The 26680-nt window shown below is 45.2% G+C and overlaps 1 protein-coding gene across 1 annotated transcript in view; it reads right to left on the reverse strand.

The window, feature by feature from the left end:
* The window catches only part of EEPD1 (endonuclease/exonuclease/phosphatase family domain containing 1), an 80824-nt gene that overhangs the window by 25223 nt on the left and 28921 nt on the right, over positions 1–26680 (reverse strand). The window contains exon 2 of the mRNA XM_015419278.1: positions 6112–6163. Coding sequence (XP_015274764.1) covers positions 6112–6163 — 52 coding nt within the window. The remainder of the gene's footprint in view (positions 1–6111; positions 6164–26680) is intronic.

Here is a 26680-nt window from a genome sequence, read left to right on the forward strand (position 1 = left end):
AATGCATATTGTAATCTGCTTGATTAGAGCATAGGGGAAATGCTTGGGGGGGAAATAAGCATCTGTAGTGTGATAAAAAAAACCCATGTCCCTATTCAGCCCTGGAGGGAGGTCCATTCTTCTGAACCTGTGAATCTCGCACTGTAATTTCTTTTGGTATTTATACAGTACAATTCACAGAATAATTTTTATTCCCACGTTAATTTACAACTAAGCTTGAGTAAATTTTGCTTTTTAAATGTAGGATTTTGCTTCTCTAGCCAAATACTTAATGCACAGAAGTGTTATCAAGGATTGCTCCACATCAGTCTCAATTTTGTCCTTCTCAACCCTACTTGATCTCCATTAAATTTTTTAAAAATCCCTTTCTTAGAATACCATTCAAATTACGTTTTACTTCTTGACTACTTCATAATGATTCACTGCTGGGAAAAGACACAATTCTGACTATTTATTACATGGCTAATTCTTTTGGAACTCTTCAATAATTTAACTACATTCAGAAAATCGGTTGAATTTTCATATAGAAATGTTTATGCTAATGAGTTCCCCTAGCTCTTTTTCTACGAAACGACCCCTGCACAGAAGTGTTATATAGGATTGCTCCACATCAGTCTCAACTTTGTCCTTCTCAACCCTACTTGATCACCATTACATTTTTTAAAAATTCCCTTCTTAGAATACCATTCAAATTACGTTTTACTTCTTGACTACTTCATAATGATTCACTGCTGGGAAAAGACACAATTCTGACTATTTATTACATGGCTAATTCTTTTGGAATTCTTCAATAATTTAACTACATTCAGAAAATCGGTTGAATTTTCATATAGAAATGTCGCTTCACAGACATGCTCCTAAGTATCAACCGAAATCTGCTCTCCCTGAGCATGGCATGCATACAGGCTGTGTAAGAGCCCCTTTAATCTAAAATAAGTAATTTATTTAGTAAGCAACTGGGTATAAACCAAAGCCAATGGTGTGAACCGAGGTCAGGCATCCACCACAGTCCTGCCAAGTTACAAGTTTTTTTTCCCCTTGGACCTCTCTGCATGAAAATTAGGCTTACAGTAAAAAGAAAATACTTTTCTCTTAATGCGATCGTATGGTCAGGAATAAAATTAAGTAATGTTTTAATTTAGAATTAGAGCAATTCTTGATATTCTGCTTCAGTGTGGACCTTTCTCCCTTTATTACCTTCATTTACCTTTCTTCCTAACGGGGACCCAAAACAACGCACATCATTCTCTCCTCTCCTCCATTTTATCCTCACAAGAATTCCAGTGAGATAAATTAGGCTCAGGAACTATGTGACTGGCCCAAGGTCACCCAGCAAGTTTCCACGACGGAGGGTCTCCCAGATCCTGGCCCAACACTAACCACTTCCCCTCACTGGCTCTCATTAACTAGAAGGTCAGGTGAGCAAAATGGCACAACTGTTCAGCAGTTTAGTTGGACCGCATAGGGGGAGTTTAGAATGAGCTTGGGGAGTTAGGAAGCCTTATTCAATGGGGCATTGCTCAGCTGCAAAGGGTACAGTTTGCATGCATAGAAACCAACAGTCAATCCCAGTAATAACCTGTTAACGGATCTGGGGATGGGGCTGAGACAAGGTTCTCTCAAAACATGTCTGAAGCCTGCCACGTACCAGGGACTTCTAGATTTTAACAAAACCCCACAGAGATGAGGTCCAGGGTTGCCATCTCCAAGTTGGGGGATTTGTGAGTGAGAGCCTGGGGAGGGCGCAGTATAAAGCCATAATGTCCATTCCCCCCCCCAAAGCGGCCATTTTCTGCTGTTGTAAATCCAGGAGATCTCCAGGCCCCACCTGGAGGCCAGCAACCATAGCGAGACTCGGTTTTTCTAACCTGGAGTGTCCAGGCATGAGCAACCTCATCAAGCACGGAAGGAATCAGGATTTCTGCAACAACTGGCCTTGTGATCAGCAGCAGTATGACGTTTCTGGCTAGGCCAAGGACTGGTATAGTTAATGGAAGCGTTTCTGGCCTTTTTTGGGGTATTTTTTGTATTTTCGATATGTGCATGTTTGTGTGTGCGTGTGCATGTGAGTGTATGTGCACCTGGAAGTCATGGCGACCTCTGGTGACTGACCCCTACTGGGGGCCTGGGGGATATTCAGAGAGGTGGCTGAGTAAAGCCTGCCCCCACCTTCTGCCTCTAGTATGCCAAGGAGGTCTCCTGTCCAGTGTTCCCTCTAAGCTGAGTTAGTGTGAGCTAGCTCACAGTTTCTTAGCCTCCTGCTCACATGTTTTTGTTTCTTAGCTCAGGAAGGGATGGCTCCAGAGCAAACTGATTTATGCAGTAGCCAAATCGCTTGCTCACAGCTTTAATGCCAGCAGCTCACCAAGTAGAATTTTTGCTCACAAGACTCCACAGCTTAGAGGGAGCATTGCTCCCGTCCAAGTACTTGCCAGAGTTGACCCTGCTTAGCTCCTGAGATTTGCGGGACCAGGCACGCCTGGGCTAGCCAGGGCAGGGAGTTTCTTTTTTGTTTTTCAGCTTCTCGTGGTCCCAGTTCCCGCCACTGACCTCACAGACCACAAGTGGGAGATGAGCTTGCTTCCCAAATCTTGATTCAAACGTGCCTCCCACCCCCCAGTGGCTCAAGCCTGGCACCTAGAGCATTCACAGTCTTGATCGACACTTTGGAAAGGGGTCAGTGGGAATCTACGGCCTAGTTGGAAAGAGAATTGTTCATACAATTAAGGTACGTGCACATGAATCTGCAGTGTGGGTGGGTTGGTTGGTTGGTTGGTTGGTTGGGTTATGTTGTTTTAGCACTGCCTCCCCAGGTCCCCCCAAAAGCTACAAGAGACAAGCAGACTGGGAAGTGAAAGTGACCAGAGAGGAAGCCAAGCTGAATGGTCCCTGAGGTGTTACAAGATAGCGGTGCAGGGACTGCTCAGCTCAGCAGTGCCAACTTCTTGCACCGTTTCTTCTTGCAAACTGACAACAGTGTGGGAGGAGCCAAGGGGTGAGCTGACACCGCCACTGCCTATGGTCAGAGCCAGGCGGCATCGGAGGCACTGCCAAAATGCTTCTGGCCACCATTCTAGGCCAGCAGTCCAGCCGGAAATGGCACCCTAAGTTAAACAGCCAATCTGCCCCTGCTGCGAAGAAACTCAATTACTGGGATAAGGAGGCCAACAGGTTATGAGCCAGCTTACATTTGCATATGTATGGCCTATAAAGCAATGCTGTAAGCACAGAAGACTGCGTGTTAATCCGCTTCATTCACATAAAAGCAGCCATCTCTAGGCTTAAGCCAACAGAATGCCGGGGGAGTTGTATTTGGGCAGTGCATAACCTCTGCTTAACAGCTGTGTCATGACTGAGCAGTTTGCTTTGCTGTGAAAAGAGAATCAGAACTGATAAAGGTAACAAAGGTTTAATTGTGCAGAAGCCCTGATCAGGCTGAAATGCACTTCACTGCAAGGTTGGGGTGGGAGTGGGGAGGAAACCACTGAAAATGCATTTGCAGTCTACACTTTAAAAGAAAAGTCACTTGATGGCAAAAGGAAATATTATACCGGAGCAGAAAGAAAGCAGGGGAAAAAATCATTAGGCCTGTTTACTGTAGTTCGGGATGGGAGGGCCTGGGGGGGAAAGTGGAGTGAAAATTCGTCCCCTTCCTTGAATGGGAATATTTGCTCCTTTGGAATGAGTGAAACACTTCTTGAGAAAAGGTTTTACTCATTCAAAACAAGTAGAATAAAGATTTTTTATGTACAACAATCTACAGCATTAAATAAGAAAGATCCTTATGCCTGCAGATGAATACAAGGATACATTGAGGGTTTAAACACGACCAATTGTGTCCACCATCAATTCGCTCCAATGTGTATGATAATACACTGTTGAAGTTAATTGTTTTTAGTGTTAGAACGTTTGACACCAAAATTAGGGATGCTCAGACATCTGCAGGCTATCTGGCTGTTCACAACCTGTTCATGTGTATTAGGGTTCGGCAGCAGGTTTGAGTTGTTCATTTGTAATCCAGACTTATCCCTGAATGGATCACAGTCTGATCACGAATGTTAAACAAGATTAATTCATCTGTTGAACAGATTCACTGAGAAATTTGCAGCATCTCTAATTCAATATGATCTCAGTTGTTTGGGGATTGTATTAGACTGGTTCTGTCCAGTCCATATAATATACTTCATTTTATTTACTATAAAACTTCTGTCTACTGTTTTTAACTTTTATTTTACCTACTACCTGGATAGCAAAAACCATGATAAATATGTGAAACAGAATAAGGCGCAGCAGTCTGCGGTTCTCTCTCTTTTTCTCTGGTGTTGGTGTATTCACTATTTTGTTCTTAGAAATAATAATTAATAATTATCGTATGGCATTGTGTGTAGAACAGCCAGGAGATCCTAGGATTGTCTGGCAGCCACAAGTTCTAGCCTTTTTAGCATTATGCACCACTAGGTGGCGAGCTAGACTTGTTTTTAAGGGAAGAGACGTTTCAGAGGTGGTTTGCCATTACATGCCTCTGCGTCACGACCCTGGTATTCCTTGGAAGTCGCCCTTCCAAATACTAGCCAAGGCCAACCCTGCTTAGCTTCTGAGATCTGACAGGATCGGGCTAGCCTGGGCTATCTAGGTCAGGCTTTTATAAAACTAAGGCTTTACACTTTTAAAATTTCATATATATGCAAACAGTACTAATTTACATGCTAAGTTATAAATGATGCATTTTATGTTGTTAAATTGTAAAGTAAGCTTACGTTTCATAAAGTATTGCACACAGTGCATTCCCTCTCCAAAACAAAACACCCATTTCCCCCAGATAGCTTCAAACATTCTGAAAATGTTACATCTCTAGGTGAAATAAAAAGATACGTGGTTCAAAATACGACATCTTCAAAATCTTGGAATATATACAGACGCACACATCTCCACTTACGTTTGTATAAAAGTATGTGCATGCCTTAGTGGCACGATGCTCCTCTGTGATATTTCCCCAGGACCAGTGTTCCCTCTAAGCTGAGTTAGTGTGAGCTAGCTCACAGTTTTTTAGCCTCCAGCTCACAGGGTTTTGTCTTAGCTCAGGAAGGATGGCTCCAGAGCAAACTAATTTATGCAGTAGCCAAATCTCTCACTCATAACTTTAATGCCTGTAGCTCACAAAGTAGAATTTTTGCTCACAGGACTCCACAGCTTAGAGGGAGCATTGCCCAGGACCAAAGAAAAAGTCAGTGAAATGCAAAAGGCTACCAAGGGGAGGAGGCACAGCTCAGCCAGAGAGCATGCCAGGGCTCCGAAGACCTATCCCTAGACATTCAGGTAGTGCGTGATGAGAAATACTGTTCTCTGCCCAAGACCCTGGAGATCCACAACCCGCCACAATAGACAATGCACTATACAGACCGGTGGTCTCGCTATAAGGCAGCTTCATCTACTCAGAATTAGCTTTTGTTCACACCACCCAAAGGGTGGCAGCAGCAAATCAGGCAATTTCCATGATCAAGAGCCAAAGAATTACTCCAGGCACATGCAAGGGCTTCCACATGCATTTTTACCCCCCCCCCTTTGAAAAGATGCATGTTTTTATTCCACACAACCCTGCAGTATCACAAACTGCTTCGAAACTAGATGGTTTCCCACAGCACTACTCAAGAAGCTCAAGTGCCGAGCCTCTGGTGAGTGCAGCTGAACAGGCCTTTGGATCTTGGCCTAGTTCAAAAGCAGATATGTAGACCATAGTCTAGTCCCGAATCATCATGCCCAGCAGAGAAAAGAGCAGAGGGGCTTCTGGTCTTTGACTTAGGCCTTCTGTCTCCGTTCCACTGACAGCGGAACTTTCTTTTGGCAGAAGGAGCTTTCTGATGGTGGACGAGACTCCTTTCGCTGGCAGAAAAGCTCACTACCAGTGGAATGCAGTTACAAGATCCAGACTTTTGTGAACTGTCACGTGCCAATAAACAGAAAGACAGCACATTGAAGTTGAGAACATGAGGCAATATGAAGCATGCGCTGCAGGAATCACTTCTTTATGTGGCACGATTCACAGTAAACAGGGGGTCCTATTGACAACAGCAGAGTTGTGCTTACATCGCTTCATAAACAGATTTAAAATACCTTTTCCAGGGCATCTCTGTCAACCAACTCCTGCACAGCCAAAAGCTTGATGCTATAAGGGAGAGAAACACAGAAAATGTGTCATTTGAAATAACATCCAACTAGAACTTGGAAGTACAAAAACATGCAGTAAATTAGCCAACCGCTTACACAAGTCTAGACACACCACAATCAACAGAGCTACATCCATACAACCAAGTCACCGTTTGCTCTACCTTGCAAATGTTTGCTCTACCCTGCAAAATGTTTGTGGTACTTTGTGGAACACACATAATGCCGCTTGTTCTACTTAAAGTGGACAGAGCTCATGCAAATTGACTTTTGCCCAGTAATTATTCTACTGGAATAGACTGCGTTAGACCTGATAGCAGGAGAACTTTTGGAATTGTAAGATCCTATCTACTGCCTTGCAGAATCAGGATAAGGGTCCACCTAGGCAGGCACCCAGTCACTAACCAGATGTTACTGGGATGCTTACCAGCAGTTCATGCGGGTGGTAACATTACCTGGTATTTGTGCAACTCATCAGGTTATCAGAACTGCACTGCTTTTGAACACAGCAGTGCCATTTAGATGCCCTCATGACTAATAGTAAGCAATACACCCATCTCCCATAAATTCATCTGAATGCCACCTAAGCTACTAGTCAACCACCTCACCTTGTGCTAATGACACCCACAGAAGCATATCGGCCAATACCAAATATCATCATTAGAACAAACAATGGAACAAAAACCACCGGAAGGATGGAATCATATCCATCATTACTTCAACAGAGTGTGTCTGTGTGAAGTCGCAGCTGACTTATGGCAACCCACGGGGTTTTCAAAGCAAGAGACAAACAGAGGTAGTTTGCCATTGCCTTCCCCTGGATAACAACCCGGGAATTACTTGGTGGCCTCCCGTCCAAATACTAACCAGGGCCGCACTTCAACAGACCACTCTGTAAAAAACGTACTGCCCAATTAACTGAAGTCAATTGACATCTTGTTGAAACCTAAGCATCCTGAAATATCTGCAGGTGAGTATAAAAAGTTTGCTTCTGTGGCAAAGCACAAACTCAAACCCCAAAGCAAAAATTGAATGCAGGATGGGATTGGGGGGGGGGGGAAGGGAGAGGAGTTCAAGGCAGGCCTTTTGAGTTCTGTAAGTAAGGAGGTCAAGAGGTCTATGTAGCGTGTTTGAAGTCTAGTTGTAATCTTCAGCTTGACCGTGTGTTAACATAGCAATACACTGGAAAATATGGGAGAAAGGAGAGAGAAATAAGATGGCCCCTTAGTCTGTTGTTAACTTTAGCCAGGCTTCTGTGCTGACTAACAGAAAGCATGAGGCTTCTAAAGACAAGTAATCACCAAGCCAGGATTTATAGCACTGCATTGTGAAGGAGAGATCAATTTGTCTAAATGGTAGCTGGCAACCTGGCACCAGTGCCTTGTTGTGGAAAGCAGAACTGATTGGACAATGTCTGTGGTTTTTACAGGACATGAGGTGCAATTGCTCTAAAAATAGGAGGTAATTATTGCTGTCTGTTCACTACGCTTGCACTTTCCCAAGGACTGCAAAGGTCCTTCAAAACAAAACAAAAATTCTGAGTGCTGCTTATACAGCCAGCCATGGAGGGAAAAAATGATCATCCACAGCCGAAGGTCGCTTTGGCAGCACGTATACTAAAATTGGAATGATCATCCACAGAACGGTAACTGCAGGAAATGAAACCTGCATTGAGCCTCAAACGGGCAATCTAAGGGATATTGGGCACGGGTTCAGACTGAGCATTATCGCCCAGGACCAGCTGAAGAAGGGACCCGCAGAGAGACCAGCTCACCCTGGCAAGGAAGCCACAGGAGCCCAGAGCAGATCAGATGGTGCCTCTAGACCTTGTGGGTCATCCTTGCTGAGTCCGCAGAGCGAAGGCCTTGTGGGTCAGACATATAAGTTCATAAAACATTCCCTAATACTTTCCCAGCTAAACCAATATCCAGAAAAGGTGGACTGCAGTCAATTGCAGCTAGAAGTGTAAGAGCCATCCACAATGGAAATTCCAAACACTGTAGTCTATTTGCTTCGGGCTTTCCTTTTGTCAATTTTATTTGACTTGGAGGGGAAAACCAAAGGAGTATTCGGGGTGGTATGCTTTAATACAATCTCTTGTTTGTCTCCGCAAGACCACAGCCTTGGCCTAGACTTCAGGTTTTGATATATGGATTTTTTTCCACACCTCCTCCACAAGGCTGTTCTATACTTTGTTCTGTATCTCCCAACTAGAGAACAGTATGCACCTTCAAGGGACCAGTGAATTCAGAGCGACCCTAACACAGCACAATATACTTGTTTGTTTCACCCTTGTGTGGCAATCGTGAAACTTTGACGTAGGTGAGAATTCCTAAACCAAAAGACTTGGGGAGCTCAGTCAAGGACCTCTCTAAGCCTAATGACAAAACAAAGACTCCTTAGCTAAACTTTGCCAGGACGAGCCCATCTAAGGAAGAGGAAGCAGCCAGAGACTTCTGTACGTTTCAGGGGGTTGGATTCAACCAGCTCTTCTGCTACTGAAAAAAGGAAAGGGTCACCAAAAAGGGCTATGCAGGGGATTATGGGACCTGCCTGGACAAAAGTCATGTGGGGTGGGGTCTGCAGTGAGAAGTGGACTTGGGGGACACTGAGTGAAACGTGGCCAGACCCAATCCAAAGGTGCCCACGATATGAGAAAACCATATTAATTAGGAATGACCATACACTGTGTGGATTCAGACAGCCTAAGGTTGCCAGAACCCTCGGTGGAGGTGGGGTCCTCTGCAGTCAAGCCCTGGCCCCCAGCCGCCAATCAGCTGACCAGTGTGGGGATTTAGAAACAGAAAGAGGAAAGACCAGCCACATCACCGGCATCACACAGGAAGGGATGTCATTACACCAGTGACTTCTGGGTGACGCTCCGGTACTTGGGCAGTTTTATCATAGAGCTTTTGCCCAAATACCCGATGGTTGCCCGGAAGTCACTGGAATGATGACATCACTTACTGTGTGACACTGGCGATGTGGCCTGGGCCTTTCGCTTCCTCCTGGCAAGTCCCTCCCAATCCCCCACTGACTGCCAGGAGGGACCTGCCAACCCTAAGACAGTCACCTCAGGGTAGACCAACACTTGATTTGTATTAAAATTCTCTTTGCAACTCAGCAGGACAACACAGAGAACCCCATATTTATAAGCACATCATGGCTGTCTCCATCCCTCTACTGTCAATCAGGTAGTAGGAAGGCATAACCACCAGTGTTGCATGGACTACAAAGAAAGTCATTACGAACCAACCTATATAGACAAGAATTGGACCTCAATCTTAGAAACTGCTTGCACTTCCTCCTCTGCCTTGCAATTTGAGAATGCTGACTCTCATGGCTATACTAGGTACACACACATGGAAATCTTCATATAACACGCAAGACTGGCAGGACAGACACTGTTCTAGTTGTTTTGTCTCATGAGAAAAGTGGGTCTACTTCCTGCACAACTGCAACTTGCTAACAAAAGCCGATGGGGAAATTAGGCACTGATCAATCTGCAGAATTTGTAAGGCTGGACATGGGGGTTACCACCAGCACATTAGTACACCTATGACCAGTGTTCCCTCTAAGCTGAGTTAGTGTGAGCTAGCTCACAGTTTTTTAGCCTCCAGCTCACACATTTTTGTCTTAGCTCAGGAAGGATGGCTCCAGAGCAAACTAATTCATGCAGTAGCCAAACTGTTTGCTCACAACTTTAATGCCAATAGCTCACAAAGTAGAATTTCTGCTCACAAGACTCCACAGCTTAGAGGGAGCATTGCCTATGACATGGAAGGGAAATTTTCCATGTGGCAGGACGCATCTGTCTGCCAATCAATAAAGAATCCCTAACAATGGCAAATGTTGCACGGAAGAACTAAGGCTTCCATCGTGCCATGGAGAAATGGAAATAACGTCATCTGCTGTAGTGAAGATTAGCTGGATCTGAACATTATCTGTCTGCCAATCAATAAAGAATTCCTAACAATGGCGAATGTTGCATGGAAGAGCTAAGGCTTCCATCAATGTGCCATGGAGAAATAGAAATAACGTCATCCGCTGTAGTGAAGATTAGCTGGATCTGAACAAATTTTTTCTGCTCACACAAGACACTTCTGTCAGCAGAACAGAAAATTACCACTGCAGCCCACTGATCTCCCCAAAATCCTTGTCCTGGGGGTGAGAAGTTCATCAGGAACAGTGTGAGAATCAAATCAGGAGTCCACAACAGAAGAGAGAACTGGTAGAAATTACCCCACCCCCTTGTACTAATGGAAAATATAGTCTGGAACCAACCCAATGCTTTGAAAATGATTCAAAGTTTTAGCAAAGCAGTGTAAATAAAACTCATAGCTTTACTTTCAGTCAACATTGTGACTTAAAAAGTGACAATTTTAACTACATTCACAAGGAAACACACTGCATAGATCACCTGGATTGTGCTTCAATATAGAAACATGAAACATGCAGCAAGGGTCTTCTCTAAAAATGATAAAACATGGTTCAACTTGTGATAGACTACAAAAACAGGGATACAGGCTACACTCCTGTGTCATTTTTGCCTAGCATACCATGTAGCCAGTTTTGCTAATGACTACCATATCGTTCCCTCTGCTCTCAGCCTTTTAAAGGACCCATGAGTTCCACTCAATGGAGACACAGGCTGTGATCAGACGGCATACTTTCCAAGTTCTGACCATGCCTCCAATTCAATCCAGGGTTTTGTTCGCCTGAGAATTTCAAACATCCACCCATAACCTGCTTCACCATGCGCTCACCCTGTGGCTGCCCGTTCAGATTAGTGCCGTGCAGCAGCCACGAAGCAGGCAGTCAGGTGACTTTTTAAAAAATTGGTAGCTTGTGCATGCGCAGAAGCGCCTAATCAAGGCACTGCTCCTTTTGATAGCTCCGCAATTGGAGATGAGTTTATGCACACACTGCTAAATGCTTTAAAAGGGGTGCGCAAAAACAGAAGGGAAGGTTCAGACCTCATACAACTTGAGATCACAACAGGAGAGTTCAGTCATCTGGAAATGCAGGGTGGAGCCAGCTCCATCATAAAGACTGAACTTTACCAGGTATCAAATAAATCCAATTCAGAGAGGGGCGATAACAGGTCGCCAATGACTGGGGACCCGCACACAAATGTTGCTGTCTGAACATGCATTTTAAATCCGCAAAGCAACAGCAGTAACATCAGGTCAAATAGTTCGTCTGACCGCAGCCACAGTTGATCAACTAGTGCTGGAAAGCCATTCCTTCTTCCCAGAAGGCTGAGGTGCAAATTCATATCCGCACCACCTAATTGAATCAAGTCTATGGCACATTCTGCTTGTGACGCAGACAAGAAAACTTAGTAATGCTGCATGAAACATCTTTTCTCCCGTCCTTTTATACCCAGCCTGAGGAGGAATTCTGAGAATTCACACACCACTTGAGATATTTTAATTGGTCCTACTAAAAAAAAAGTGTGTTCCGGGAATGTTGGCTTTTCTGCGGCCTTTCTAGTGGATGGACATTTTAAAAAGTTTTTTAAAAATAATGCAATTGCTTCAACAAAATAACTGAAAGCAATACCTTTCCACCAGTGCTGATTAAATTTGCCCCTCGTGCTAAAAATAGACGGCTTGCAGGCAAGTTAATATAACAAAAGGAAATATAAGGGTTTTTATTGCACTGACGTTGAAACACAATTGGCTTTTTTGGGCTGCATGTGCCAGGAGAATGTTATTGCTTCTGTGAGGTGACATTCAACGTGTTTTGCCCCAAGGCTGGTAACGATAAACTTCTGCCAGCTACCTCACACTTACTAAGAGGTTCCTCCCAAGTTATTGCTTCAGCAGTTCTGCCAAGATCCCGTGAGTCTCTCCCTTGGGAAATGATAATGAGGACACCTTTAATTTTGCTGCCCATGATCCCACCTATGGCTTATGCTACTATATAGTGGAGACCACTTTAATGAGACTACAGAAGTGGACTGCCTGTCGGAATGATAGCCAATGTAAAAAGAAAGAAAGAAACGACTCTTCCGTTGGCCCTTTCCAAAACACTACCTATGGGGGTTTGCTAGGTTGAGAATACTGATGAACGAAGGAGAACGTAAGGGAAACCTCCATTACATCTTTCCAACGAAAGTGGCATTGGAGAGAGGGTGGCACAGCGGCCTTGACAAACAAAATCGGCCTCTTCTTTCTCCACCCAGAGAGCTTGCTTGCTGGCTAAAGGGAAGAAGCAGGCAACCAACTCTGTTTGGCTGAGGCACAGGAACACTGTTGTTTGAGGGCCAAACTCGACACGATGGCATCCTCGTGCCCACCCTTGGGGATGCTGCCACCATCTTAAGTAGTTTAAAAATGCTGCAAGGGCCCAATCCTGACCAAGCCTGCAGCGTGGCAGGACCAGGCTCTCTTGCCCCCTCTCCTCCCCTACACCTTCTCGAGTGCCAACAACAGTGGCAGAGGGCTGCTTCAGAGCTCAAAAAGGCTCAGAGGATGACAAGATCACCTCATCCTGCCACACTGCAGGCTTGATCAAGACTGGGCCCTTGCAGCATTTTGAAAGCACTTAAGATGGCGGCCGCATCCCTGTGCCAGGCACAAGGATACCGTCACACCTAGTTTGGCCTTGAAGCAGCAGCAGCGCCCAAGTGATCAAGAACAGATTAGAGGCAGGAGAAGCTTGTGAGGTATTTCAAAAGATCTGATCATTGGTTAGGCAACCAGTGCCTCTTAACTTCTTACGCATGCTGCTGGGGGGGGGGGCACGCACTTGCTCAATGAGATTTCCAGCATGAAGTATAAGCCTGGCATCAAGGGGAAAAATGCCGCTCAGTAAAATTATATATGCTGTCCTTTGTAGCCAATACATACAGTGGCACATATCCAATCATATGTTTCCTCTGATGCAGCAGCGTTTCTGTTTGCAGGAGAGGAGGTGGGGATTTCTGTTGAGACTCACTTCACCCCCTGAGGGTCTGCTGAACGTCCCACCCTCCCAAAGAACAAAATGGAGGGGCTTTAACTGGCAGCAGGAAGAGGAACTGGTAGAGTCCTACACCACAACACTCACAGGTAGTCGGGTACTTCTTACCAGGTCTCAGATTCTCTGAATTCAGTGCACCTTACTCTTCTCTCATGCGAGCCGACAAGCACAGCCTCAAACCCGGGATGCATGTGCTTGTCTAAACCGGAAGCCAGTCTGGGAACCATGCAATCGGTTTACCATGGGTGTGAATTCCACCTTCCCCTTTCATGACTGGTCATAACTATGATTTAGTAGCGAAGGCATACACAAAGACTTTTTGATCCCCAAAACAGGGACTCAATGCGGTTTACAAATAAAAAGCTACATAAAAACCAAGTCGTGTAGCATCAGCTCGATTAATAAGCGCTCAGTATCACAGGCTGAGCCTAATTAGCAGGAAACCAGTGTTATGTTTGCACTGGGCTTTATTCCAATTATAGTACATCCTCCTATTAAAACAAAGCCCTACAGTTTTAGCTCATTTAACTCCGATTTGTTTGCTACTACATTAACATAGGGAGTGAATCCAATCCCACCGGGTTGACTTATTTTGTAATTACGGAAAATGTACTGCATTATGAACGTGCTACTGATTTTGTGTAAATCTTCAGGGTGTATTGCTGGAGCCAGCAGGTTTCTTAAAGCTTTTGCTGCACCAAGGTGTACTGGGAATTCCATTCTCCACCTCTCTCTTTACAGGGCCTTTTAAATTTTGTCTGGATGACTCATACCATGGATAAAATCCTCTCTATGGAAGAAGTCAAGCTAACATTGAAAACAAAGACCTGGGCCCCAGGATAACAGTAGCTGGCTTATGATTTCCAAATAAAGAACATGATTGTTTTGCAAATAAACAAACGTGTCTGTGCTTGGCTCCTCTGTTTTGTTTTTTCTAATTTCCTCCATGGATTCCACTTTGATGCCTGAGAAGCACCATTTCCTCCATCTGGTTCTGCCTCACTCTTTCAACTGAAAGACTGGCCAGGCATATATATATGTGTATGTGTGTGTGTGTGCGTGAGACACACACACACATACAAATGTGCAAAAAAGTGGTCAATGGTTTATCACCATTTCTTGACACAAAACAAAGCTAAAAGTAAAATTAAGGGGCTGTGGGAAGAATTCAGAAATAGAAAGGGCTGTTGCTGTTAGGGATTTACCATCCAAGGAGTTTAATCCTGCATCCTTGTCAAACGGCTTTAAACCCTAAGCAATCAAATGTAATTTAAGGTTGTCTGATTCCCTGCTTTCGCAGAGGCCTTCTGCCAAATCCTACGCAGGGCTTTCAGTGAGAAAACTTTCATCTCACATTCGTTTTCAACAATGTTATGCTCCCTAGACTATCTTTGGACACTCTTCCATGTTCTGTATTTCAAAAATCATGTTCTAGGATGCAGTGGACTGCTGAGCTAGGCTTTATATTTGAAACAGAGGACATTGGAAGGCACATATTTGGGCTGCTTCCTTACACAGAAAATTCTTTCATGTACAAAACAGTGTGAAACCTGCATGGTATGTTATGAAGGCAGATGTGCAGGCTTGGCTCTGTGCACTCATGGAACAGAGGCACAGTTGGATGTTGCTTCAAAGTGCTTTTACATAGAATACACACACAAAACTGTCAGCTTTGACGAAAATCTGACACAGCCCATTAGAAAACCAGAGAAAATGCAGGTAGCAGCATCGGTCCATGGCAGAATCAAAAAACAAAGTCATGTAGTCTTCCTTATTACAAACAACTAAAACACCACAACACCAGGTGCAAACGTTTGCTTTTATACTCTGCTATGGACCAAGGGGGCTGACTGTATTGGGGTTGCCAACCTCCAGGTGGGAAATGGAGATTCCCTCAGAATTACAACTGATCTCTAGACTATGTAGATAAATAAACAATAAATAAATAAGCTATGGAAAGCATTTCATTTCACTTCTCCCGGAGAAAATGGCTACTTTGGAAGGTGGACTGTACGGCATTGTACCCCACTGTGGTCTCTCTAGACCCATAGCCACGAGGGGGTTCACAGGGCTGATGCCCCCTCCGGAATGTGCCCTGCCTCCTCAGCCGTGCCTTTTTTGTTTTCCTTCCTTTGGCTTCCCAGTGAGGCACGAGCCAAGCCAGAGCCTCGTGAGCATGGGGGAGAAGCAGGGGTGGCGGCTTGGAGGCAAGCGTGGGCGCGGCCACCACGGAGGGACAAAGCCTGGCCAGGGTCATGCGCCCCAGAGCAAGGGTGTGAGCGCCCCTGGAGAGGATGCCACCGCCCCAGTGGAGCCCTTCTTTGCTGAGGTGAGCGAAGAAGGGGGGCCGAAGCTGGCTTCCTTGGGAGTCAGCCCCTGGTGGATGGCAAGGCACCTGCCATGAAGCACACGCCACGTGGGAGCTGCCTCCTGGGTGTTCGGTGCCTCTGCACGTGCAGGGATGGGATCCCCCCCCCTTCTCCTCCTCCATCTCTCTACTACCAAATGAGGTAAGTGGCCACTGGGAGACAACAGTGAAACAAAACTACATATAGAGGGGGGGTTTAGTTGCCAGGAAGGGCCAATTAGAGACAGAAACAAAAATGGAAATTACCAGTCCTAATACAGGTATTGGAGCTGCAGGGGCTCAAGTGGTTAAGACACTGAACTGCAGGCAGTGGAAGGTCAGTAGTTCAGCAGTTCGAGACCCGGGTTGCTGCATGACGGAGTGAGCTCCCGTCTCTAGTTCCAGCTCCTGCCAACCTAGCAGTTCGAAAGCAAGAAATTGCAAGTAGATAAATAGGTACCACTTCGGTGGGAAGGTAACAGCGTTCCGTGCACCTCGGTGTTTAGTCATGCCGGCCACATGACCACGGAAACGTCTTCAGACAGCGCTGGCTCTTCGGCTTTGAAACGGAGATGAGCACCGCAACCCTAGATTCGGACTCGACTGGCTTTCGAGCAAGGGAACCTTTACCTTTACCTTTAATACAGGTATTATATAGGTATTTGTTCTGCTGCTTCGGACCAACACGGCCTCCCACCTGAACCTATCAAAATGGATCATCGTTTAACCTTCTTTGTAGAATGATCCCTTGTAGAGACTTTGCACTACATCATAGCTCATTCATAATAAAATAATGATGTGTTCACCGCCACTGTGCTCATTTGCCCCCCCACCACTAAAAGATTTCTGGCTATGAGCCTGGGTCCCTCCTCTTCCGAAAGCCCACTCTCCCCAGTCTCTACCCCTCAAATCTCCAGGAGATATTTCTGAACCCAGAGCTGGCAACCCTTCCCTACATTTTTGACAATACTGGAATTTAGCCACCGGATTAAAAAGGAACGCCTCAACTGCAGATGAAGAACCTGGGCGGTTTCAGTATGTAATACTGAAATTATTTGGCTCATGCTGGCCTCTTTGCTTGTTGTTGTTGTTCAGTCGCACAGTCAAGTCCAACTCTTTGCGACCCCATGGACCACATCACGCCAGGCTCTCTTTTCTTCCATCGTACTGCGGAGTTTGCTTAATTTCATGTTCGTTGCCTCGATAACACTGTCTAACCATCTCACCCTTTGCCATCCCCTTCTTCTTTGACCTTCCGTCTTTTCCAGCATCAGGGTCTTCTCCAGTGAGCACTCCCTTCTCATTTGGTGGCCTCTTTGCTTACTGCATAAAATAGAATACAAGGATGACTGCGCTGTCCCCTTTTGCTCTCAGCTTTATAAGGGATCTGTATATTCTGCTAGGTATAAGAAAGACATCTGATCCACTACTGGTTGGATGGCTTCAACTTTTTGGCTTTTTGTTCTCAGCATGCCAAGGGTGTAACCTGGAGAGCTCACGTGGAAGCCAACAAACCATTCTAACACAGGATGCTGACAAGAGGCCTAAAGATCATGGCCCAAAAGATCCCTTTATTCCCCTCCCCTATTTGGAAAAAACATGCAGCCTGATGAAAAACCATGGAGAACCTGAAAAACTGCACTCTGCGCTGAGCTAACTTGGTCAATCTTAACGAAAGATATTATGTGGCTTTTGGTTTTGGGAGCCTGTCGGTATTCCTGCAAGCGCTTTCCCATACATCACCTACAGCGAAGTTCTATTTCTCTCAAACACTCTACAAGTAGAATCGTTACCTTTTTCTCGGGCCCGGCTCCCACACTTTCAACAGCACACAATGTAACACAGATAGGCAAGTGAAACTGCTTTGGGCTGGGGCCATGGCACCTGTGTTGCATGCAGAAGATCCCATGTTCAACCCCTGGCATCTCCAGCTAACGGGAGCAGGCAGGCAGTGACGCGAGAGACCTCCACCCGAGACCCTGGAGAGCTGCTCTCAATCAGAGTAGACAAGACTAACGTTAGACAAATGGCTTGACTCAGGATGAGACAGCTACAGGTATCCAGGCTTTTCTTAGGAGGGAGGTAAACTGAGCCAATGTTGTGTACAGCCAGTGTTACATAACATTGTACAGCCAATGTTAGAGTGTTAGATCTGAGAGACCCAGGTTCAAATCCCGACTCCACTATGAAAACTTGCTGATCTTGGATTAGACACCCTCAGCCAAATTTGCTGGGTAATCTTGGATTAGACACACTCAGCCTAACATAACTCCCAAGGTTGTTTGAGGATAAAATGGAGGAGAGGAGAACGGGAGCAAATCTCACTTAGAGTGAATTGGGCTGAGCAATAGTGATTTTTCTGAAATCGGCATCCAGAAAATTTAACAGGGACCTGAATATGGGTTTTCCACAACCAGACTCGACCCACTTTCCTCTGTGCCACACTGGCCTAAGCAACCTGTCTTTCAGAGGAAACTCACTCATGTAATTTACCTCAGTAACAATACTCAAGCCGTTTCAGCCGGTTTACACATTATGACTACCCTTTGGAGGCCACCAAACCCCATATGGCTCACTCACACTGTTTAGGGCAGCTTGCTATAGAAACCGTCTCTCATGTGGAGTGTTTCCATGCACCCAATACCATAAAATATTCCTCAAAGCTGTGTCCTGGACCTTCTTAGACCGTAGGTGTGACAAGTGGCCTAGACGGTGGCTCATGTAGTTCAGCAGCTGAACAATGCTGTCTTGGGTTTGGCCCGTACCAGGGTGGCAGACCAGCTAGTAACATTAGGCACACTACTCTGAAATCCATCTTGAAGAAACGGCAAGGTGGAAATACAGCTAAATACACAAAATAAAGAAGGCTGCAAGCCAACACAAAACGAGAGTTAACATTAATGTTTTTTTTGCCTGAAGCATCTGTAGAAACAGAAATTGGGAATACAAATCCATTTCTTCCGCATTTTTGCAGGCACTTTTAAAGAAACAACTGGAGCCATACATGCCTTTTTTATGAGATGATGTGATTCTTCAGACAGAAGTTTTTAATTTCCCAACTGTTGTATTTGTTTCATGTGGTAAGCTATAGGACTGTGTAAAAAACCACACTGGGGGGAAATGAAGCTTACGGGCCCATTCCCAATGCTCTATTATAATTTTTTTAAACCGCAAAGTAAACAAGGTTATTTTTCTCATTGGGATGCAGCTGTTTCTCTCTCCCACCCCCCCGCCCCTTAACAAAGGAATTCAACAGTATTATAGGAAACTCAAGCTTCAGATCAGCCACAAAGATCCTGCTGTGTATATTACATGTCATTACCACCATTACTTCAAATCATAAGTGTTTGATATTTGATATTAAACCATTCAAGAAGTTGGTTTAGTATCTGTCATTCTAATCCAGAGCACCATTAATTTCCCTCAGAATCCTCACTACCTAAGCTAAATGGTTCCTCTAAAACTGCATGCTGGGACATGCCAACAGCTCCTCTACCACCACCACGGACACACACCCCATAGAGCTCTACAAACTGCATCTGGCCAGCAATAACACTCAGAATTATGTTACAGCAGGAGCATAAGAATGATCTGCTTTCTAAAGTTTTCTTTAGAAAACACCCAAGGGGGACGTGCTAGAACCCAGAAAGCACATTAAGGGAATCCAGAATAAATGCATCTTTTGTTGAACAGCTATATAATCATGCAATAATTCCTAAAGGAGGGTGCATTACACTCTGGAGGAACGTAAGAAACCTGGATGAAACTATGGCAAAGAGATGCTGAGGACAGAAGGCAGGCTGAGGGTGGAAACTGAAACCTCCTGACCCTTCGGAGGTTTCACAAGGCCAGTTACGGCAAGATGGTGTGGAAATCCGAGAGGCTGACCCAGCTGCGAGCAGAAGGCCACAGCTACTGAGACAATTTATGTTTCAAAGAGAAAAAAACCTACTCCAGCCTTGAAACTGGCACCACAACAGTTAAATGAGCCCCATATGAAATGGTCTGCAGGTTCTCATTCTGGGATTTGATTAGGTCCCAGGAGAAAAGTAGAAGTATGAAAATAGCCCTGGATGGCCCAGGTTAGCCTGATCTCACTGGATCCCAGAAGCTAAGCAAGGTCAGCCTTGGTCAGTAGTCATTTGGGAAACCACCAAGGAAGTCCAGGGTTGCGATGCAGAGGCAGGCAATGGCAAACCACCTCTAGATATCTCTTGCCCTGAAAACCCTACAGGGTCCCCATAAATCAGCTGTGACTTGAGGACCCTTTTTACCACCACGAAAATAGCAGAGTAGCTAATAGGTAATCTGCCAACCATCTGACAACAAAGTCCACGTGTACCACAGGAGGACTAAGATTTGAAGTACAAGAGTAGCGGGGGGGGGGCTCTTAGAGACTGGGGGCGTTACTGACAGAACAATCTAATAGTCACTCCTTGTCTCCTGGGGGGATTCCGTGAGGCAGGCTAAGAACAGAGACTTTTCAGCCTCCTCAACTAAAGACAATCCCCAGAATTCTCTAGGGGGAGCCACAGACATTAAACAGGTATTAACAACAACAGATCATTTGCTGTGTAGATAGGTGCTTGGTTTCAGGACCGACCTATGCTCTCCCTGGAGTCAGTCATGAATCATCCGCTCCTTAGTCCTGGCGATGGCTGCCAGTTATCACCATTAACAGAGGGAGGGGAGGAAATCCTTCTGGTGACAGCCTCCAAATGGATCAATCAGATAACGTTATCAGAATGAGTAATGAAGGACACGCACAAATTATACATGGCATCTTCTGTATCACAGTCTCAACGATACTGTCGAAAACAATAGCAGCTCTGTGGAGAGTTAAAGCAATGTATCAAGTCAAAAGTTTCAGGTCTGTCAGCAGTCACACACAGCTCAAGCTCAGCAAGACTCTATTCCCTGAAAAGTGACAATGACGGATTTCACCACTACCCTCTTGACAAACTGCCGTGGGCAGGGCAGCTTAGCAACTCAAAACATAACACTGTCTGGTGTGGGCAGAGAGAGAGGGAAGGAGTTTCCTGTGGTGGCTGTGCACAAGCTGGTACATAATCACTTTCGGATTCTAATCCTACCACCACGGAGAGCTACCATGAGCCCCTGAACAGATTACCTCTAGCACACCCTTCACATTCAGAAGAGCGCATGTAAGATGCATGATTAATTCAGGGAAAATGCTGCTGCCACCACCCCAAAAGGGATGTTGCCCTGCTCCTCAGGTTTCCAGGGCAATCTGCCTGCCCCCAGATTTCAAACTCTTAGAAGGATTTCAGACAGCCTATCTATTCTGTTTCAGGAACTGGTTACTAACTTTTCCCCCTTTCATTTCAGAAAGACCCGTTTTAGTAACCGGCTGTTAACGGAATATATTCTCCTGTTCATACAGTGCCAGTTGTCACCCATTTGGGAAGCATGTCTCAGATATTGTTGACGAAAACTGCTTTCCTCTGGTCTTCAATCCCTTCCTCTGGATCTGAATCACTACAGTGGACTGTGTAAAATGCCCCATAGCGTTTCCTCCAGTGACAGGATTTTCACACCCTTTTCCCCCGGCTCGCAATCTCTCCTCTTTTTTTTTTAAATGTTCTATTGGGAGCGCTATGACAGGATGTCAAAATCAGCATCATAGGACTCCCAATAAAATGCTTTAAAAATACATCTCAGGGAGATGGTGCGCGCAGAGGAAAATGGCAGGAAAAGAAAGCGGCAGAGTTTGAAATGGCCACAGCGCTTCAGAGACGGCTCCTTACTGGAAGGGAAATGTTGTGTGAAATAGCCGTCCCTGTACCGGTTTCCTCCATTACAGGCCAATAACAGAAACCATGCGGTTTAAAAAGATAATGTGAAATCAACCTTAGTCTCACCACCCTTACCTGTCTCTCCTAAGAACCAATTTGTACAATCAGCAGAATCAGGCAATAAAAAGCTTTCCCCGACTTTACCGCTTCAGGCAAGAAAGGTTTTGTATATCTTGAAAGCTACCCCCCCATTACGACTTTTAAAAAAATACAAAGATAGCAGGCATGTCAGCTTGATTTGTTATTCTTTGCTGTGTGGGGTTCCCCTCCCCTCTCTCAATTTTTACACAGGGCAGCATTCAAAGAAGTAAGCCCCACTACTTGAGACAGAAAACATCAGGTGGAGAACTATTTCACTTGATGACTGTATATACAGCCTGATGACTGTATAAATACATGAAGCTGCTTTATACTGAAACAAATTATTGGTTTATAAAGGTCGATATTGTCTGCTCTGGCTGGCAGTGGCTCTCCAGGTCTCAGGTCAAGATCCTTCACATCACTTGATCCCTGCTACTTTTAACAGGACATGCCAAAAACTGAACTTTGGTCATTCGGCATGCGAAGCGAGTACTCCTGAGCCATGGCCCCTTCTTGGGAAAGACAGACATGGATAATACCCATGTAAGAATTTTGTGGCAAGTGTGAGCCATACCTGAGGTAATTGGCAACAGTTAGGAATGCACACCAGTATCCTTATCACCTGTTTGTCAGATGTTAATAGGATAGGGGAATGGTAACGCATTCCCACATGGCAGTGAGTGGTTATATGACTGGGATAAGTTACCGAATACATGATCATTTGTGGTCATGAATCACAACATAATTGAGCAGGCCTACTCTTGAATGACTAGGAAACAGTCCCTTTATGTTTTCATTTATCAGTTTTCCTTTGAGGGCTAACAGCAGGGCACGGAGATGTGGTGGAGGAGTACTGACGGACAAAACCACACGGGGAGAATTAATGCCCCCCACACCACAGGTCTTTGTATTGCTTTCCTGAGTATTTTAAAAACACTCCAGTCACTGAGCCCCCACCTCTCTTCTGATTTGACTTTTATTTAGGTACTTCTCCCTAATGGAGGACCTAAGACTCCACCTCTTCCTGTCATGTGATTCAGACATCCCATCACTTCCCATCGCATGCTTGCAGTTTGGTGGGTCTTTTAAATTCAACATGCGCTTGGGTCACTGGGGCACAGGGAAAGTGGTATTGTGTTTGGCTGTGGGAATTGCATAGTCACAGGGTTGCCAAATTCTAGGTAGCAGCTGGAGATCTGGGATTTCAACTGGTCTCCAGGTGACCGAGACCAGTTCCCCTGGAGAAAGTGGCTGCTTTGGATGATGGACTCTATGGCATCACAAGCCTACATATTCAGATCTGTGGTCAGCTTTGAAAGTGTGCTGGATGCTGATACTCAGAGAAGTGATTGTTCTGCGTATACAGAGGAACGTTAAGAAGCCTATGAGCACAATGAATTATCTGGAGGGAAACCTGTCACATCCCTACTCAAGTCCCTTTAATTTAATTCTTTTTTTTTTTTGTTAAACATTTTACAAAATTTAATTTATCTCATCACAGTGTAATATAAAAGCTATGACAAAAAATAAAGCTAAATAAATTGAAAGAAGGGGGGGGGGATTCAACATGGGACCGAACAGGGCTTTATCGAGCAAACTGGTATCTGCAATTGGATCCACCTCAAATTATTTCTTAAATTTGAATACTGTAGAGAAATAATTTATAAAACAATTTTAAGGTAAAGGTAAAGGTTCCCTTGCTCGAAAGCCAGTCGGATCCGACTCTAGGGTTGCGGTGCTCATCTCAGTTTCAAAGCCGAAGAGCCAGCGCTGTCCGAAGAGGTTTCCATGGTCATGTGGCCAGCATGACTAAACACCGAGGTGCACGGAATGCTGTTACCTTCTCACAGAAGTGGTACCTATTTATCTACTTGCAATTTCTTGCTTTCAAACTGCTAGGTTGGCAGGAGAACAATTTTACTCTTATCTAATTTCTTAGAACAGTCCAGGAGCCGGGCGTGAATACCTTTTTCTCAGGGATCTCAACTGGCTCTAGCAGACGAGGCTTGAACCAGCTGAGAATTTCAAAGGAAAGGCCTTCTCAACTATTAAATCAGCTAGTTTTGACCAAGTGATGCTCCTCTGAATCATTTGGCCAAAGCTAGCTGATTTAATAGTTAAATTATATCTCCAAATCAATTATAACTCCATTAACCAAGCCGGACTATGATCTGTAACCTCACTTAAATGCCCGTGTTCCCTCTGCAAGAAGCTTTAGAAAGCCATAACACTTCACTGAAAACCAGATTTTTCACGAATCTGAAGGTACTTGGCTTTCCCCAGAATATAACAGCATGCAGCAGAGCCGGTTTTGCAGATTCTCCCTCACTTTGCCCTCCTTCGGCTATACGGTGCATATTCAGCACAAGACTGCCTGCCTGAGAGCAGCATGAACTTTGTGAAGAGTGAGCTTGTTGAACTCCAGTAACACCAAGCTGGGCAAAAAGCCAAGCAGACATCTTAGAGGTTACTAGGATTCCTTGTGGAAGAAGAGGAACATGTTTTTAAATCGACAATAGGATAAGAATTGCTGACAGCATATGTGCTACAACATGGTCAGAAGGGCGATTTCAGTTATCTACGCGCATTGTGCAATGATGCAGTTGAGACGGCATCACTGAAATTCAGCAGAGAAGTTTCCCAATTTGTTTAAGCAGGGCTTGTGTCTGTCTCTGTGTGTGTGTGTGTAGAAGCCCAGACTCTTACAGACATCAGAGTAGCATCAGAATCCCACAGTCCTTCTCATCAGGATACAAACCATCATTACTGTCAACAGTTCTCAAATCCAGATATCCAGTGGGGGAGATACAAGATTTGTAGCACTACTTCCTCTGATCCCTTAAGAGAAGACAAATGGGAAATCAAACCTGGAATCTAATAAATGCAAATGTTGAGTTCAGACATGGGAAATCTAGGGGTAAGAACACAGGGCCAGCTGCATCTCACTGTGTTCCCAGGTTAGGTTAAGAGATACAACTCCCACATCTGACAGCAGAGTTGTTGTGAATCTAAAACCGATGTGGGTAGAACACGGATTGCGACAGATTAGTCAATTGCGTGCTCAGTTGTGGCTGATCAGCCACTGCTCCTGGCCTGGCACGTGTCTGCTGCCCCAGCAACACCTGGCCCTGCACTCTGCCCAAGGCTTTGACCCTTGCTTTGGTCTTCATTCATACAGCAATGAGGCAACTCACCAAGGCAACTAGGCCAGCTGCTCTTCCCCTAGCCGCGCTCTGTGGGAGCTCAGCCTCCACAGCTGCAAAATGTTTTGCGGAGCTGTTGCTGTTGTTTTTCATATCCAGGCAGTTCTCTGATGAGGTTGGCCACCGCACAGGCACGAACCATGCTGCTTGAATTTGCTGAACCACCACCCACAAAACTCAGGAGGAACAGCAGTGCTGGTGCCAGCGTGGAGCCGGTGGAATCAGCTGCCTGGGGAGGTGGTGAGCTCCCCTTCACTGGCAGTCTTTCAGCAGCGGCTGGACAAGCACTTGCCAGGGATGCTCTAGGCTGGTCCTGCATTGGGCAGGCGGTTGGATTAGATAGCCTGTATGGCCCCTTCCAACTCTGTGACTCTATGATTCTATAACTCCCACCATGAGCTCTTGCTTAAGAACATAAGAACATAAGAGACGCCAATGTTGGATCAGGCCAAAGGACCATCCAGTTCAACACTCTGTGTCACACAGTGGCCAGAAATACCAGTGCCATCAGGAGGTCCAGCAGTGGGGCCAGGACATTAGAAGCCCTCCCACTGTTGACCCCCCCCCAAGCACCAAGAAGACAGAGCATCACTTGCCCCAGAGCCCCTAGCTATACCTTGTGGCTAATAGCCACTGATGGACCTCTGCTCCATATGCTTATCTAATTCCCTTTTGAAGCCATCCATGCTTGTAGCACCCACCACTTCCTGTGGCAGTGAATTCCAAGTGTTAATCACTCTTTGGGTGAAGAAGGACGTCCTAGTCTTTTCTCCAAGCTAAAGAGCCCTAAGCGCTTTAACCTTTCCTCATAGGGAAAGTGTTCCAACCCTTTTATCATTCGAGTTGCCCTTTTCTGCACTTTTTCCAAAGCTATAATATCCTTTTTAAGGTGTGGTGCCCAGAACTGCACACAGTATTCCAAATGAGGTCTCACCATTGATTTATATAGGGGCATTATTATATTGGCTGATCTGTTTTCAATACCCTTCCTAATAATCCCCAGCATAGCATTGGCCTTCTTTATTGCAGTCACACACTGTCTCGACATTTTCAGTGAGTTATCCACTACAACTCCAAGATCTCTTTCTTGCTCAGTCTCTGCCAGTTCAGACCCCATCAATGTGTATTTATATTTAGGATTTTTGGCTCCAATGTGCATCACCTTGCACTTGGCCACATTGAACCCCATTTGCCATGTTGACGCCCACTCGCCCATCCTTGACAGATCCCCTTGGAGTGCCTCACAATCCTCACTGGTTTTCACCTCCCTGAACAACTTTGTATCATCCGCAAATTTAGCCACTTCACTGCTTACTCCCAACTCCAAATCATTAATGAACAAGTTAAAAAGCAGTGGACCAAGTACTGATCCCTGCGGTACCCCACTGCTTACCACCCTCCACTGAGAAAATTGCCCACCTACACTCACTCTCTGTTTTCTATGAACTAGCCAGTTTTTGATCCATAAAAGGACTTGTCCTTCTATCCCATGATTTTTGAGCTTACTTAGGAGCCTTTGATGAGGAACTTTCTCAAAAGCTTTCTGGAAGTCAAGGTAAATAATATCTATTGGATCCCCCTTGTCCACATGTTTGTTCACCCCCTCAAAGAACACTAACAGGTTAGTGAGACAAGTGCTTGCTCACAGGTCTGTCCGCACGAATTCTGCTGATCTTGTTTGCAATCTACATACCTCCCTTTCACATAATATGGGCATGTCAACTATCTCACAACCTAAAGCAGCAGTTTTCAGACAATGGGTCAGGAGGACCCTCAGGCAGGTCACAGTCCTTCTTGTTGAGTTATGAACCTCTACAGAGATGCCTCTTTTTTTTTTTGCTGTGTCTTAGAAAGACCTGCTGTGTATATAGCAAGGGTGCCATGCCTACTGGTTCTCTCTCCATGCTTGCTGAATAGAGAGGTCACTCAGAGGTGGATTCCTCCAGGGCTCTTGGCCTGGTCCTCACTGCAGCATACATGTTGGTGCTGGCTTGTGTTCCCTGGCTGTTTCGGCTGGCTGATCAGTGGGGTTATATATTAGTTCCCCTACCACATGACTATTATGTGGCTTCCTGCTTGAGTCTCAGTAGGTCCCAACTCTG

The sequence above is a fragment of the Gekko japonicus genome, unplaced genomic scaffold (assembly GCF_001447785.1).
Source record: "Gekko japonicus isolate JY-2015 unplaced genomic scaffold, Gekko_japonicus_V1.1 scaffold190, whole genome shotgun sequence".
Classification (NCBI taxonomy): domain Eukaryota; kingdom Metazoa; phylum Chordata; class Lepidosauria; order Squamata; family Gekkonidae; genus Gekko; species Gekko japonicus.